The 15,630-nt window shown below is 45.7% G+C and overlaps 1 protein-coding gene across 1 annotated transcript in view; it reads left to right on the top strand.

Annotated features, from left to right (window-relative positions):
- LOC128333057 (uncharacterized) overlaps nt 1-15,630 on the top strand; it is a 108,790-nt gene that overhangs the window by 23,793 nt on the left and 69,367 nt on the right. Inside the window, exon 3 of the mRNA XM_053268126.1 lies at nt 12,189-12,305. Coding sequence (XP_053124101.1) covers nt 12,189-12,305 — 117 coding nt within the window. The remainder of the gene's footprint in view (nt 1-12,188; nt 12,306-15,630) is intronic.

Below are 15,630 nucleotides of genomic sequence, written 5' to 3'. Positions count from 1 at the left end.
TCGGAGCTGCAATGTATAAAAGCCATTATGACTTAAAAGATGTCACCGGGAGCACGTTTCCTCTTCCCCTTGGGATGCCTTCGATGCTTCTGAGGCTTTTTCAGGTTCACCCCTTTTCTTTTAAGAGGTTGGGGAGGTCCTAATAGCTGCACACGTGCTGCTTTTCATTTTCTTTTGATATACATCAGTCCTGACCCCCCTTGTGAGGAAGAAGCTTGATCCATCCTGTTCAGAACTGCTTGGGAGGCATGGCCCACTACATCTTTGGCAATCCCTCGCGCTGCTGTTTTGATGTGTGGCCTAATGATTTCCAGCCCCCGCCTCAAAAGAGGTACAGCTTTCCTGAAAAGGATCCTAAATATACCCCCAATTCCTGCCCCATACATGACAGGGGCCCCCATGAAGCCTGGAAGAGCGCTTCCGGCTTGGGCCCTGTAATAGTTCTTGTAAAGGGCGGGGTCGCCATACGTTTTCAGAATTGGCATTTTTTCTTTCCCCTTAAAGTTGTAGGCCTCTTCTGGGGCGAAAGTGTAGCTTCACAATAACCTTGCCAAAACGGAATGGCACACATTTGTCCTGATCCGTCTTTATCTGGACCGTGATCGTATCAATATGGTGCTTGCTGACAGAGATGTAGTGTGGCTTATCATAAACAATGTTAACACATTCACCGTTCAGGCCCTTCACGGTGATACTTCGCAAAAGGGGTACATGGTGGTCTCCCACGATCTGATACTCTACAATGTCTGTATAAACAAACAGAGTGTTGAACCCCCCTGTTATATCTGCAGGAAAAGGGAAGCCTTTGCCTGCTGTATCATGAACAAACAGAGTTTTGACCCCACTGGCTATGCTTGATCGGTAAGACAACTCTTTTGGGTGTGTGTCAGGGAGGAGTCCTAATATGTGTGCTAATTCTGCCCCAGCAGAAAAGGTGTATGCATTGTTAGGACTCATAATCTGTATATATCTAGTAACAGAGTCATAAAGCAGGGTAGTCCCCTCTAGAGCCTTCTGGGTGCTGGTGATTTCATTCATATCGTGCAGCAAATCGTTTATGGTGGAGTAATATCCCTTTCGTAAGTAGAAGGTCCATTTCTTTAACCCCTTGCTATATTGAAAGGGGGTGTCTGTCGTGATGGTGTCCCATGTGCACGGGTACTGTATCTCTGAGAGCCCCACCTCCCACTCCCCGGGAAGATCCAGTGGCCTGGCTAGTTGGATGGTGAAATCTGAGCTAGCGTTCTGTGGAAAGGTCTTCTTGCTGGCGTTACTAGGGAGTGTGATGTAAAAACCCCTATCACCCATTGCAGAGGTCTGAAGCAGGTACCCAGCTATTGAACTTGTCAGGCCACCCCACCCACTTCACTAAATGTCATTTTACTTTGCCACGGCCTTTTGTAGCTAGAATTTTTTCAATCCTGTACAATTTGCCCTCTCCTGCTTTAACTTTCTATAATTCTTCATGATAGAAGCTCCCAATAACTGGCTCACCCATGTAGTCTTTTACCAGATAGACCGGGCGTTCAGCTTTTCTGATGACTCGGTCCACTATAAACAATTCTGTGGTGTAGTTCTGTTCATAACCTTTCTCAAAAAACCCTTTAATTTTTGAAATCCTGACGTGATCTCCTTTCCTTAACACTGGAGACTTTGCTTTTTTATGGCTACAGCTTCCATAGACTCTTCTCCAAACAGACAGGTCGTTGCTGGTTGTGACATCTACCGGCCTGCATTGTATGGTTCTGTGAAAGCTGTGGTTATAGCTCTTTAGGAGTTGAGGCAGGACATCAATATACCTGAATGTGTTATGAGCAGTAAAATACCTCCACATACGTGTTTTCAAGGTTCGGTTCAGTCTCTCCACAAGAGCAGCTTTGACATCGTTGTTGGTGACAAAGTGGTGAATACCTTGCTCCTTTAACAGGGTCCCTACAGGTTTATTTAAAATTTCCCTCCCTCTATCTGTCTGGAGCTTGCCAGGCTCTCGGCCTTCTTTGAAAATAGCTTTAAAAGCACCGGCCACTTCCCTCCCTGTTTTATCTTTTAGAGGTACAGCCCAAGCATATCTAGATAGAATGTCCACAACCGTCAAAATGTACTTGTACCCATTGTTGTATTTACAATATTGCTGCATGTCCACTAAATCGGCCTGCCATTGTGCATCCACCCCTGAAACAACAGTCTTGTTTCTTTTAAAATGAATCCTTGCAGGCCTGTGCAGAGTGTAAGCATCCTGCTCTGAAAGCCATGCCTCAACATGTCTTTTACGCAGATCTCTACTCTGCTGTATGGCCTCTTGAAATAGTGGGTTTACACCTCCAAAACTCCCCACTCTCCCAGGGTTGTAATATATTTTCTTTAAAACTTCTTCGGCCCCTGCCATGGTTCTGTTTAACACAAGTATGGACACACATATTTAAAACAAATTTCTTTTATTGGTCCCCATCAGTACACGCACAGGAAATGCAGGACACGTTGACATCCCTGAGTTGCATGTTCTCAACACCCCGTACCTGCACAAAAGAGGGAAATATTTTAATACTAACAGGTTAAAAAAACACAAGTAAACAAAACAAGACTGCTTAAATCGCCTCCAACTCACCAGCTTGCCAGTTACTGCATTGGGGTCTGGTTCTTCAGGCTTTGTAACCACAAGGCCATCCAAGGTTTCCTCCTCCTCACCACTTTCAGATGATGAAGTAAAGCACACAGCCCTACAATAATCGGCCCATGGGTCGGTGGGGTCTGGGGTCAGGCAGTCACAAGATGACCAGTCTTCGCTCGATCTGCAGCACTTACGCTCGCAATAGACGACCCTTGACCGGGATGACAAGTAAGATTCGCACCCGCACTCATCTGAATAAGTATACTCTCCACATGAGCTATCACAACACCTCTTGTCGCACCAATCAAATTGGGGTCTGCTCTTCACCCATTTTCTCTTCTTCCTAAGCCGCTTTTGTTTCACAGGCTCTTCTGTTTCAGAATCTGAGGAACACACGTTTCCCACTTTGGAGATGGTAGTTGGAGGCTCTTCATCTTCAGTTTCCATGGTGGTTAGAAGGCTGGTGTCACAGCGCCCGCAATCACATTCTAGTCTACCACCCTCATCCGAGGGCCCTGCTGCAAAGTTAGTCTCTGGAACCTCCCCAGCAATAAGATCAGCCCTCTGAGGGGTTTTCATACCCATAGGAGGGAAGGACAGACTCCGCACTTGCATAGGCTTAATCTTCGTGGATGCCTGTGGCGATGATAGGTCTGTGGCACGCGGTGGAGTCCTAGCATCAGCCATCGTCTCTGTACAGCTGTAAAATGGCTTCCCTCTAAACGCACCACCCCTAACCCTGTTTGTAGAGGGGTCACTTGACCCCGTTTCACCCAATAAAGTTACACAAAATGGCCACCCGACCATTATCACGCCTGCGCACTCGGTCCTTTCCAGACCCTGAAACCTGTTCCTATTGGTCCAGGGTGGCTAGGCGTGTTTGTAGAGGGGTCACATGTCCACCTACGGACATGTCTGGACATATTCTGGGGTAGGGGTGGTAGGGTGGGGGCCAGACTTCCGGGGTGAGGGTGTACCCCTACTTCTGACCCTTTCTGACCACATGGGGTCTCCTCTGGGCCTTTTCGCCCAATAAAGTTGCACAAAATGGCCGCCCGACCATTATCACGCCTGCGCACTCGGTCCTTTCCAGACCCTGAAACCTGTTCCTATTGGTCCAGGGTGGCTAGATGTGTTCGTAGAGGGGTCACATGCACCCCTTCGGACATGTCTGGACATATTCTGGGGTAGGCGTGGTAGGGTAGGTGCCAGATTTCCGGGGGTAAGGACGTCCCCCACTTCTGACCTTTTCCAGTCACGTGGGGGTCTCCTCAGGCCCTTCCGATGATGTATTTTCGGTGACGTACGCGCATTTTGACAGCTGCAAGCCCCTGCCCCTGTGACGTCACTGTGACGTCATCCTCCAGCCACGTGCTTTTGTTTGTAAACAAAAAGCACATGGTTTTTGACAGCAGGTATGCCCCTATACTACTTGTGATCTTCTCCTCCAATGCAACTTGCTACTGGTCCCCAACAGCCTTGACGCTTAGTGGGGAGGAAGAAAATCACTTGTCTTCCTCTCTGAGTATTTGGAAGGACCTCAGCTTCTGTATCTACCTTTGCATTGTCTTCTGCTTAAACATGCATTAGACCTACAAAGCTCAGAGCAGAGAGGAGGGCAATGATGAGGCACTAGTGCTCTGCTGGAACACTAATGATCAGAAGACAAGGCAACTTCCACCCTCCATAAATGTTCTCATTGACAACATGATTGAAAATGGCCCAGCCCCTGAATTTGACTAGAGAAAGGCCCTAAGTTCTTTTAGATAGCATTGTCCTAGATGTACACGATTACAACTGTGAATCTGCTGTGCAAGTGTGCTCCTTTTTGTATGTGTCATATAGTAGGGATGTGCACGAACGTGTTCAGAGGCCCTTTTATGAGCCTCCAAAAAGGTTAAAACACTGGCCAGTTCGAACGTTCAGCAGGGGTGGGAGGTAGGACTTTAAGGGCGGGCAAGGATGCACTCCCCCCTGCCCCGCACTTATCCCCCACTGGCACTGGAGTTCTGTAATCCTTCGGGGCGGCAGCATACTTCGCTGCCACCCCTTCCCCTCTTCAGCCAGAAGTGGCCGGAAGTACCGGGTGCACGTGCGCACACTGGGTGTGTGTGCCCGGTACTTCTGGCCAAAGAGGGGAAGGGGCAGCAGGGAGGTATGCTTCTGCCCTGAGGGATTTTACAGAACTCCAGCACTGGCGGGTGGGGGGGAAGCAGGGGTAGGGGGTAAGTGCACCCTCTCCCGCCCTTAAAGTCCTACCCCGCACCCCACCTGGTTCCATGCACACCCCTAACGTATAGTCTTATTTACTGGACAGCTCAAGGGAAACTTGTTCTTTTTTGCAGTAGAAGCTGGTTGTGCACAGGGGCATATCTAGGGTAGGGCAGGCAGGGCACATGCCCTGGGCACCACTTGAAGGGGGGCGCAAATTCTTAAAATTATTTTTTAAAAAAATGGCCACCAAAAACAAAATGGCCACTGCACATGCTCAAATGGTCTCTGTGAGGCCCTAGGCCATGCCAGGCCTCGCAGAGGCCATTTGAGCATGTGCGGTGGCCATTTTGTTTTCAGCAGCCATTTTTTTAAAAAAAATTATTTTTAAAAATGGCCACAGCACATGCTCAAATGGTCTCTGCGAGGCCCTAGAGGCCAGCAGTGGGAGGGGTAACCTTTGCAGATGCCCCCCCTCCCATGGCCTATAGGTAGCGCCCCAAAGGGGCTACAGGTTAAAAAAAATTAATTTAATATAAAATAAGTCACTGTACACATATTCAGTTTGGCACTACCCTGTTTCCCCGAAAGTAAGACCTACCCCGAAAGTAAGACCTAGCAGTAATTTCTGATGTACCGCTAATTGCCTTAGTGCATTTTGGGGAGCTAAAATTAATATAAGACACTGTCTTATTTTCGGGGAAACACGGTATGTACAGAGAATCAGGGCTTGAGAATACTGAGCTGAAGCTTATGAGCTAGGATGGTATTCATTTGCTCTTACTTTGCTTCTTATGATAAGTGAGTTAAATGTGGTGTCTTAATAATATGGTTATTAATGGTGAGTTTGTCTTTGAATCAGTGTGAAATCCTTAGTATTAAGGCCCACTGGGAGTTTCTTGCTCTCTTTCTCTCATTTTAACTGTCATTCTGAAATACTAGAATATATTCCAAGCAGTGACACAGTTTACTCTGCATAGCCTTTAATTATTTTCAGAATATCTGGGAAAAGCCAAATTCTCCATTTATTTTTAAAACTTATGTAATAGTGATGCTACAATGCATAGTAGAGAATTAGATAGGCACTTCTGTTTAGTTTTCCAAGTACACCTCCTCATAGTATTTGGGTATTTCATGAGCCCCAGCATACTGAAATTTGTAGTTTCCCAGCATTTTTTGGTCTGGCTAAGTCCACAGATAAATAGTTTTTGAAATTTTAAAAGGTTAACGAGCTTGACATATTTTTCAGCTGATATTATAGTAAAGTTATCTGAAAGATGGGTGTCAGATGTTTGGACAGGGGGCTCAATTTCAGTGCTTGCCCTAGGCGCTATTTTCCCTAGATACGCCTCTGTGCATAGCACTGACTGGCTGGAAACTGGTCACTACCAACCCACTCCTTTTGGGGGGGGGGAGTGTGGCCAGTCTGCCTGAAGCACAGAGAGGAGCAGGACAGACTTCACATTGGATGGCCACAGGGGCGTAACTACTATTAGGCAAGGGGCCCCCCAGAGGCAAGTCACATGACTCCCAAACACCCGCAGAGCTTCCTTCATTATGATCCTTCCTTCGTATCCTTCGACCTGGCTAGTATCTCTCTCTCTGTGTCTCTGACCCTTCCTCCCTGACTCCCTCCTTGTAGGCTCCTCCTTCCCCATCTCCAGCTGTTGGTGGAGAAAGGCTCTCATTGGCTGGCTGGCAGGTGCACCTGTCGGCACCCTTCTCATGCATTTGAAAAGTCCAGAAGGAGCAAGAAGAGATCACTGGGTTACAATTCCCCCCCCCCCTCCAAACACACACATCTCTCATTTTGTAGCTGGCTACAAGCCTGGGAAACTCAGCTCTACATGTGTTGCCGCTGGGGAGAGAAACGGTGCCATGGAAAAGCCAACCCCAGGTTCGGAGCAAAGGCAACATGCATGCAGCAAAGTCTTTTTTTGCAGAAGCAACTCTGAGCCGGCAGCGCTCTTCCCCATGGCGAGGGTGGAGGCACGAGGCAAGCAGAGGGTTAAAGCGAGGGAGTGGCGTTTTCTAGAGAAGCTGGCAAGAAGCCTTCCGTGAGGACAGTCCCCCTCCCCTCCCTCTGAATGCAGCCTTGGCTGGATGGTGAGTGTGCAGCAGCCAGAAGGGAAGTATCAGAAGGGAAGGGGGGGCAGTGTTGAAAGTCTTTGTCTGAAAGTCTTTTCCACTCACCCCCTTTAAATAGAACTACAGCACCACTTTTGGAAGAGTGAGAAATAGGATGTGATTCATGCAGTTGAAATAGTTTGGCTGTGCCACAGGGGTTCCCCCCACCTTTGAAAAACTCACCAAGAAAAGAGATTCAAGGGAAGGGATCATGCTTTCTTGCTTGGTCTGTCAGCCACGATCTTGGCAAATTCTTACAAAGCATTTCACTGGATAGCAGCCTAATTATATGTACATATGGATCCATATGACTTGGATTTATTTGTTTACTCCAAAGTAAATTTCACAGATTTCAGTTATACTGTGGTCCTATGCATGCATGAAAGCCATTGTTCTCACTGGTTTCTAAATTACTTATAGAAGCCCTATAGAAATTACACAGTCCTAGAGTATCTCCTGAGTATTAAGTACTCTCTATCAGTTCTAGACATGTAAAGGTAAAGTGTGCCGTTGAGCCGATGTCAACTCCTGGTGACCACAGAGCCCTGCAGTTGTCTTAGGTAGAATACAGGAGGGGTTTACCATTGCCATCTCCTGCGTAGTATGAGATGATACCTTTCAGCATCTTCCATGTAGCATGTGTATAAATGCATCTGTAAGGGACAGAGAGGAACCATGAGATTTCATAACCCCATGTGAATTAATGACCTATTCTTCTACATAATTAACTATATAACTATACAAATATATTTATATTTATATTTATAATGATATAGTTATAAATATAGCTATATAAATATCCACCATATTCATAATGGGGATGTGAGTGTGAGTGCACTATATATTGTGAGGTGTGTGTGTGTGTATCAGCATGTGTGTGTGTGTGTGTGTGTGTGTGTGTGTGTGTGTGTGTGTATCAACACACCATTTTAAAATTTTGTCTCTGGGCCCACTCCAGCCTTGTTACACCCTTGGATGGCCAGTAAGTAAGTAAGTAAGTTTATTGCTGTAACCACAGGTCATAACACACAAATTAAAGCATAATAAAACAACATAAAACATAATAGCTAGCCATCATACTTAAAGAAAAGCTAATAAGACATAAGACAATAAAAAATATCATAACAAGACAGTAAAAAACCATCATAACTAGCTAAACATCATGCATGAAAATAAAAGGAGTTATAATCTTAAATACTTAACTGTAGTTACAACTCTGATGGCTACAACTCGAATAAAAGAGCTAGTCCTGGAACTAGAACTTAGCCAGATGGATAGCCGGGCTAGCAGATAACAGTTCTCTTCCTGGTTTTAAAAGACAATACAGCAAAAATGGCCACTTGATGATTAACATAAGGAAACACATCCACCAGGAAGTAATTAACACATTCTGTTTCAGAACCCGTGAATGTATCAATAATCTGACCCAGTATCTTTTCTCTTATTGTTCCATAAAAGGAGCAGTGTGGGATGTAATGTTTAATCTCCTCCACTTGCCCTTGGCCATAGGACAGAGGTGTGCATACAGACACATCTGTAAACTGGAACTGCAGTGGTTTTTGTTTTCTTTCACTCCAAGTGCTCAAGCCATGGCTTCCCCCACCTTTGCAAACCTTATAGCAGACATACTGGCCATCTACATCTAAGAATGGAGGCAGGGCTGCCCTCAATCTCTGTCAGAGTCCATCTGATACTGCTAAAATATTTTAAGAAACTTGACAACCTTCCGGAAGACCATCTAGTTAAATCATGCTATGTATTGGCACTACCAAGAGGGGCATACAGTATATGCTATCCCACATTCTGCAAATGTACTTGTTTGTTTATATATGTATACAGCACTTTGAAACTTTCATTGAAAAGCGGTATATAAATATTTATTGTATTGTATTCATTAGAGGAACTTAAGTCTTGGGGTAGGGGGAAATCTGTGATTGGCTTGAGTGGGATGCCAGCCGAGACACTGGTTTGGTCCAGCATTCAAAGTTCTCCCTATCGTATCCTCACTTCAAGAAAAGCATATCCACTTTGCAGTACCTACTCAACCTCACCAGAGAAAGAAGGCATTTACTAGTTTACATTTTCAAGCCATGCCTTCAGCATATCTTGAGGGTAAATTTTACAGTACAATCCTAGCCATGTGTACTGAGAAGTAAGTCCCATTGTATTAAATGAGGGTTGCTGCCAGGGAAGTGTGTACATGATTGTAGTCTTTAAAAACCATGCAGACTGATGGCTTAGGGGCATAGCTAGAGGAGAGGGGGCCGTGCAGCCCCTCGGAGTGAGGGAGATAATGAAGAAAATAGGGAGGAGTGGAGCTGGGGGGCCCTCAGGAGCTGTGGGCCCCAGGTTCTTTGAACCCATCTGCTCAATTATAGCTAGTGCAGGTTTGCAACTCCAGGCTTAGCTAGTTGCAGGTCAATGCCTGACTTTCAGTTAAAAAGGGGAGAGGGGCATCACAGGTTCCTAGGTTCTCAGCATCAAGGTTTGCAACATGTTCAAGTGTTTTTATTGCTCGTTATTCAATTGCTGCTGGAAAATGTGACCACTGGACTGAACACCACGTCCAACAGGTCCATGAGCAATCAACAGTCTCAAAGTTTCAGACATTATCCAATAAGAGGAAAAGAAATGGTAATTTAAGGTTGCTATTTTGGAGAAAGAAATGTCATGCAAAAAAGAGATAATGCACACACTCCTGTTAATTCTTTATTTCAGTCAAATCTTCAGTCAATCTAATTCAGGCAGAACAGCTAATGATTAATATGCTTATGATATACTGCATGTGGTCATTGCAACTTTCACATAATAGCTCAGTCATTGGTGATTTGGTATGTAGCAGACATACTTGTCCCCTTAGCTAAGCAGGGTCCACTCTGGTTGCATATGAAGGGGAGATTTGATGTGTGAGCACTGTAAGATGCTCCATCCCTTAGGGGATGGAGCCACTCTGGGAAGAGCAGAAGGTTCCTGGCATCTCCAAGATAAGGCTGGATGAGAGAGATACCTGCCTACAACCTTGGAGAAGATGGTGCTGCCAATCTGTGCAGACAATACTAAGCAAGATGGACCTATGGTCTGACTCAGTATGTGGCAGCTTCCTATGTTCTTATGTGTTTCCTTTGCTTGTGTTGACTGTTTCAAAGCATGAAGGTAGCTGTGAGTGGTAAATGAAGAAATCACCACCTGATAGATGTTTGCCTAATCTCATTCCTAAAGGGGTGCTTAGACAGAAGGAACTATTACAAATCTACAAGTTGGAAGAAAGGAATTTCAACAAAAAGGACAATGGATCCAGCCAAAACAAAGCTTTTGTAAATCCCACTGCTTGCAATAGGAGTCACCTGCTTAACTAATTCCTGCTGAAATAAATGAAATATAACAGTGCTTCTCTTTGACAGGATCATGTTCTTTGACAGGATCAAACAAAGCCTAAATCTGCTACTGGAAACTAGAAAGAACACCAGAGTCTCAAAGGGAACCCTTGAAACAGACAGAACCAGAGACACAGCAAATAGCTCTGAAAGGCTGTTTTTTTCTTTCAAAACATAGAACACTGTGTATCCCATTAGATGAAACAAAACCACCACAAGAGATCCCTTTCATCATTACATGCATTAAATGGGCTATTCTTTGTTTGGGGCATGTTACTGAAATAGTATGCTATTGTACTGCTTTGGGTATGAGCATTATTGTTTTCAAAATAATCACAGAAGGGCAGAGTTCACTTATGGCAATAGAACATCCACTGGCTTCAGTTAACCTCCCACCCCCTTTATATAAGTGTATTGGTTAGAAGTATGTTCACTGTGTGCACTCTAAAGAACTGAACAAAACCTAATGTGCTGTTCAGTTAAGCTAGTGCCATCACTCAAAGAACTGAGTAACTCTGCACCTTTCCTTCCGTTTTCTGGGCTCCTTACTGCGCCTTGTTCCCTACTTCCTAAGACCTCTTCCCACTCCTCAGCCTGCTCCTATGAAAGACATTAACTGCAGCAAAACTGATCATTTCTCCTTCCTTAACAATAGTCAAAATACAAATTTCATACAACCCTGTACAAAGGAGTGGGGAGGGCTGGTGGTGGGGAGGTAGGGTCGCTCTTACCTTCCCCCTCAAGCAATCCTTTGCATTCCTTGGGCTGCACCACTCGCGTGCCCACACAAGCCCCACTGCCAGGAGCAGCGTGGCTACCTGGGGACCAGGCAAATGCATCCCGGGTTCCAGAAATGCCACAATGCACTGCGCAAAGAGTGCGGTGCATTGGGGGATTTCCCCACTGCTGGGTGCATCAGCCACTTAAGCTAAAAATTTGTGCTACCTAGTGGGGAAGCACCGGGTTTGGGCCCAATCCCAGTGCTGCACAGAAGCAGTCCTACCTGGCATGGGCTGTGCAAGCCTGGGTAGCGCTGCTTGTGTGTACTGTGTAGTTCCCTGAGCAACTGGATATTCTGAACCATCAACCAGCTCAACCAAGCGGTTTCAGAAATTTCATAATCACAAGCACAGTAAAGTAAAGGTAAAGTGTGCTGTCAAGTCAGTGTCGACTCCTGGCGACCACAGAGCCCTGTGGTTGTCTTTGGTAGAATACAGGAGGGGTTTACCATTGCCATCTCCTGCGCAGTAAGAGATGATGCCTTTCAGCATCTTCCTATATCGCCGCTGGCTGATATAGGTACTTCCCACAGTCTGGGAAACATACCAGTGGGGATTTGTACAATGTTGATATTGCTAAATACTAATCAGCATAACTGGCCGGCTTTTGAAAAGCTCCAATTACTTTGTTTTACTGGTTTCAATTTATGTCAGTCAAAGCCAATAAATAAAACAGGAAGGTGCTCTCAGAGACGGCAGCGGAGAGGTCTGGACAATTGCTAACAGTTAACTGCAGTTGTTATCATAGGGTTCTGGTAAAAACAAAGGCAACATTGGCAAAGCTCTTTGCATCTTGAAAGCACTAACAAAATGAATTAGTATAATTGAATTTAAAAATTCAGGAGACAGTTTAGGGCCTTGCTCTACTTTCTCAGTGGTTCCTTCCTTCAGAAAATGCTACACATGCCCTTTTATCAGTGCAACCTAAGCCTGGCCCACTGGTAAAGGTCTTCAGATGATGGAGGAGTGGATGTATTTCCTCTCCTTCCTCACAGAAATAACAATGTATGATGCAGGTGTTCCATGTTTGTAGACAACCATTCTTGCAGAAACTTGTTTCACACAATCTTTCCCCATCTCATTTTTTAGGAAGAAGAATTGCATAAAATGGTGCTCCATTTGGAGCATCAGAATCATACATGAGATATGGTTGAGAGGAGGGGGCAAGGCCGGCAGTGCCACCACACCAAGATACTCACTAGCCAGGTGAGTATATGAACTGCACGTGTGAACCAGGCCCTAGTTAGCATCCTACGGTTTGGGCTATAAGCATCAGCACATCTTACACATGGTGAGCCAAGACTTGCATTTTGTGGTTGCGATGCTGCAGTAACAGAAGAAAAGAGTTATTAACCCTATCAATATGTATATGATTATGACCCTTGAACCACCCCTGCAACTCCTGCTCTCCACCTACATCTGACCCCTTTCAGACTTTGGAATAATGAGTTGCTGCATCAATGTATTATCCTAGATGTTTTGCTGCACCTGTATAATATCACTACTGATGACATACAATTACATTGTTGCAAGGGCTCTGGTCTTGGACCTTATCTACCTAGTGGCTTGTACAGATGATCATAAAATCAACCTGTAAGAGACAGATCATTTTGAACCCAACCGAGCTCTGTTCAGTTTGAACCATTTCGACCCAGTTCAACCACATTACTTGTAAAGGGAAATCCGGTAAGGATTCCCTTTTACAAGCAAGGAGGAGGGATCCCCCAACAAAAAGGGATTGAGATCTGAAGGGGGTGGGTGAGAGGGCAACTTAGCCATTGTGGCGGTGGTAGCTCCCCAGTGGCAGTGGGGGTGGCAGCGGCCCTGATGCCTAGTGGGCAGCCTGGTTCCAGCCTCTGCACATGTGTGGTCATTTGCGTAACCTCCACACATGTGCGGAGGCCATTTGTGTCACCATGCAATTTGCCTGTGGTGTGAGGGGTGGGTCCACGGTACTGGGGGGAGCACTGATGGGGCCAAGAGGGGCTGCCACCAGGAAACTGCCACCACTGCCATTAAGTTGCCCTCTAGCCCATCCCCCGGAGGCCTCAACACCTTTTTAGATAGGGAATCACCCCGCTTTGCTTGAAAAGAGGAATTCCCCTTCACAAGTAAAGTACTCAAACCAGGTTGAATTGGTTCAACCCGGTTTGAAAGCATAAACCAAACCACTGCCAGCTCTAATGAAACAGTTCATGGACCAGGCTGGTTCGCGGACCGAGGACTGCACAGGGATTTGGGGCAGGGGGGGTCATTTTGTCTAACAGCTGGGACTCAAAGGTTCTTTTTTTCTTCAGTTTATACTTTAAGAAAGCATTACTATATATAACCCCTATATATAACTAACTAACTAACTAACTAACCCCTGCTATATATAGCTATATATATATAGCAGGGGTGTGATATATATATAACCTTTGCTAGCTTGGCAAAGAGGCACCTTTTAATGTGGTGATTCTTTTTATTTAGCAGGGGGAGATTAATTGGCCCTATCCACCCCCAGCACAGTACCTCCAGTGACTGTTGCTGGTGTCTGTCTTATGTTTCTTTTTAGATTGTGAGCCCTCTGGGGATAGGGATCCATCTTATTTATTTGTTATATTTATTTGTTATTTCTCTGTGTAAAATGCCCTGATCCATTTTTGGAAGGGCGGTATAGAAATCAAATAAATAAATAACTAAATAAATAAATAGTTGTGCAAAATAGATAGCTGTTTAGAATAGTGAGTTTCTGCAAATTCTCAGGCCAGATGATGTATTTTATTTTAGTAATCTTCACACCTACCAGTATCAAAGTGGGGATCGGTGGCCTCCCAGCCCCCGGAAGTTCCAGAATGCACTGCATGAGTGAGTGGGGTATTCTGCCCCCGCCATGCTGGAAGGCTTGTTGTAGCCTCCCAGTTGGGGGTCTCCTCATAAGTCGCTGTGGTGCAGAGCCACACCACAGCAACACACAACCAGGTAAATGAGGTTAGCGAAGCATTCGCTCTGCTAACCTTGTTTAAGGGGGGGATTAAGAGGGTTTACCGCCGGGAGCTACATGGTGGAAACCAGGCTGGGCAACCTTAGCCCGGTTTCCACCACGCGTGAGAATAGCCTCATCATTTCCAAGAAAATGTAATCCACTTTCTCTGACCATAACATTCTCCCCTGCAAATTGCCCTCCCCTGTTGTTGCTATGCAATGGGAAAGTGACATCCAAGGATTCCAGACCTGTGTTAGTCCCAGAACTCTTAGTCCAGACCATTCTATGTCTCTGTAGGGCCTATTGGCTATTGCCTTAGCATCAGTACCATGTGACAACTTGTCCTTGTACCAGTGGCAGCAGCTGCTTCTCAGGCTACTGCACCAGAACTCCTCACTAAGGCCAAGCAAGCCCATTGTGCCACCCTCACCTGCTTTGATTCCATGTCCTTAATTCAACCATTCTGGGCATTTCTCCTGGCAGGGATCAACCCTGCTTTGTCTTTTTCTTATCCCAGAGGTTTGTGTTGTGAGTTAATGGGAGCGGCTCCTGTGAGGATATGCAGGTCTGTCTTCCCTTCTTGCTTATCTTAGTACCTCCCTTTCCCACCCTGGCAAAAGAGGCTCCTTTTCTTCATATGGGTATCATTTCCCCAGGGCATCGCAAACCCTTGCATATGTGGGTGGGCCAGTTTGGATTATACTTTTCCAGCCCATGCAATTAAAAAGGGGAGATCTCAAGAACACATCCATCCTAACATCTTTCATAGATGTCCTGACATACTCCTGGCATATCCCTAATCGGGGGGGTACATTCAATCAAACTGCCATTCTACATGCGACCCAAATAGTAATGTTCACATTGAGTATACAGAATACATTGAGTATTCTGTGAGGATGTGAAGAACATCTGTGAAAGACGTCAGGACAGGCACACTCTTGGCATGTCCCCCCTTTTAATTTCATGGGCTGAAAAATGCAAACTGGCCCGGTATGTTTTTTATGTACTCCTCCTTCCAACTAAGTTGTTTCTGTTTCTGTTCGTCCTTCCATCTCTATGGCTGCATTCACACGTAACGCAGAACTGCAGTTGAAGGGGCCAAAGGTTCCGCAAAAGTTACATGTGAATGTGAGCAATTGGAGTTTGGTGTGGTGCCAAACCCAAGGTTTGGAACTCCGATCTGAACCCCTAGGTTGTAGTGAGTTTCTTCACCGCAACCAAAGGTTGGACTCAGCCTGCGGTATGTCCAAATGTGGAACTGCAGGCTGCATTTCCTTCAACCGCAGGAAGCTCCTCCCTCAACTCCAGCTGTGATTGGCTGTGCGGGCTTAGAGAGAGCATTCTCCATTACATCCAAATTTGGATGGGAGAGCGGGGGTTGCGTGGGGAGTGGAACCATGGGTCCATTGAACGGTGGTTCTGCATTATGTGTGCATGCGGCCAATGTGTTAGTCATTCATAAGTGTAGTTATTTACAGTCTTTGTAAATGTGGCGGAAGATCTGAATGGAGCATTGGTTTCACTTACCGTGAAAGCTTCTTCTGGTTGCTGGGGCCAGGGACATCT

This window comes from Hemicordylus capensis, chromosome 1 (assembly GCF_027244095.1).
Source record: "Hemicordylus capensis ecotype Gifberg chromosome 1, rHemCap1.1.pri, whole genome shotgun sequence".
Taxonomy (NCBI): Eukaryota; Metazoa; Chordata; class Lepidosauria; order Squamata; family Cordylidae; genus Hemicordylus; species Hemicordylus capensis.
This window is presented reverse-complemented; position numbering and strand designations above follow the sequence as displayed.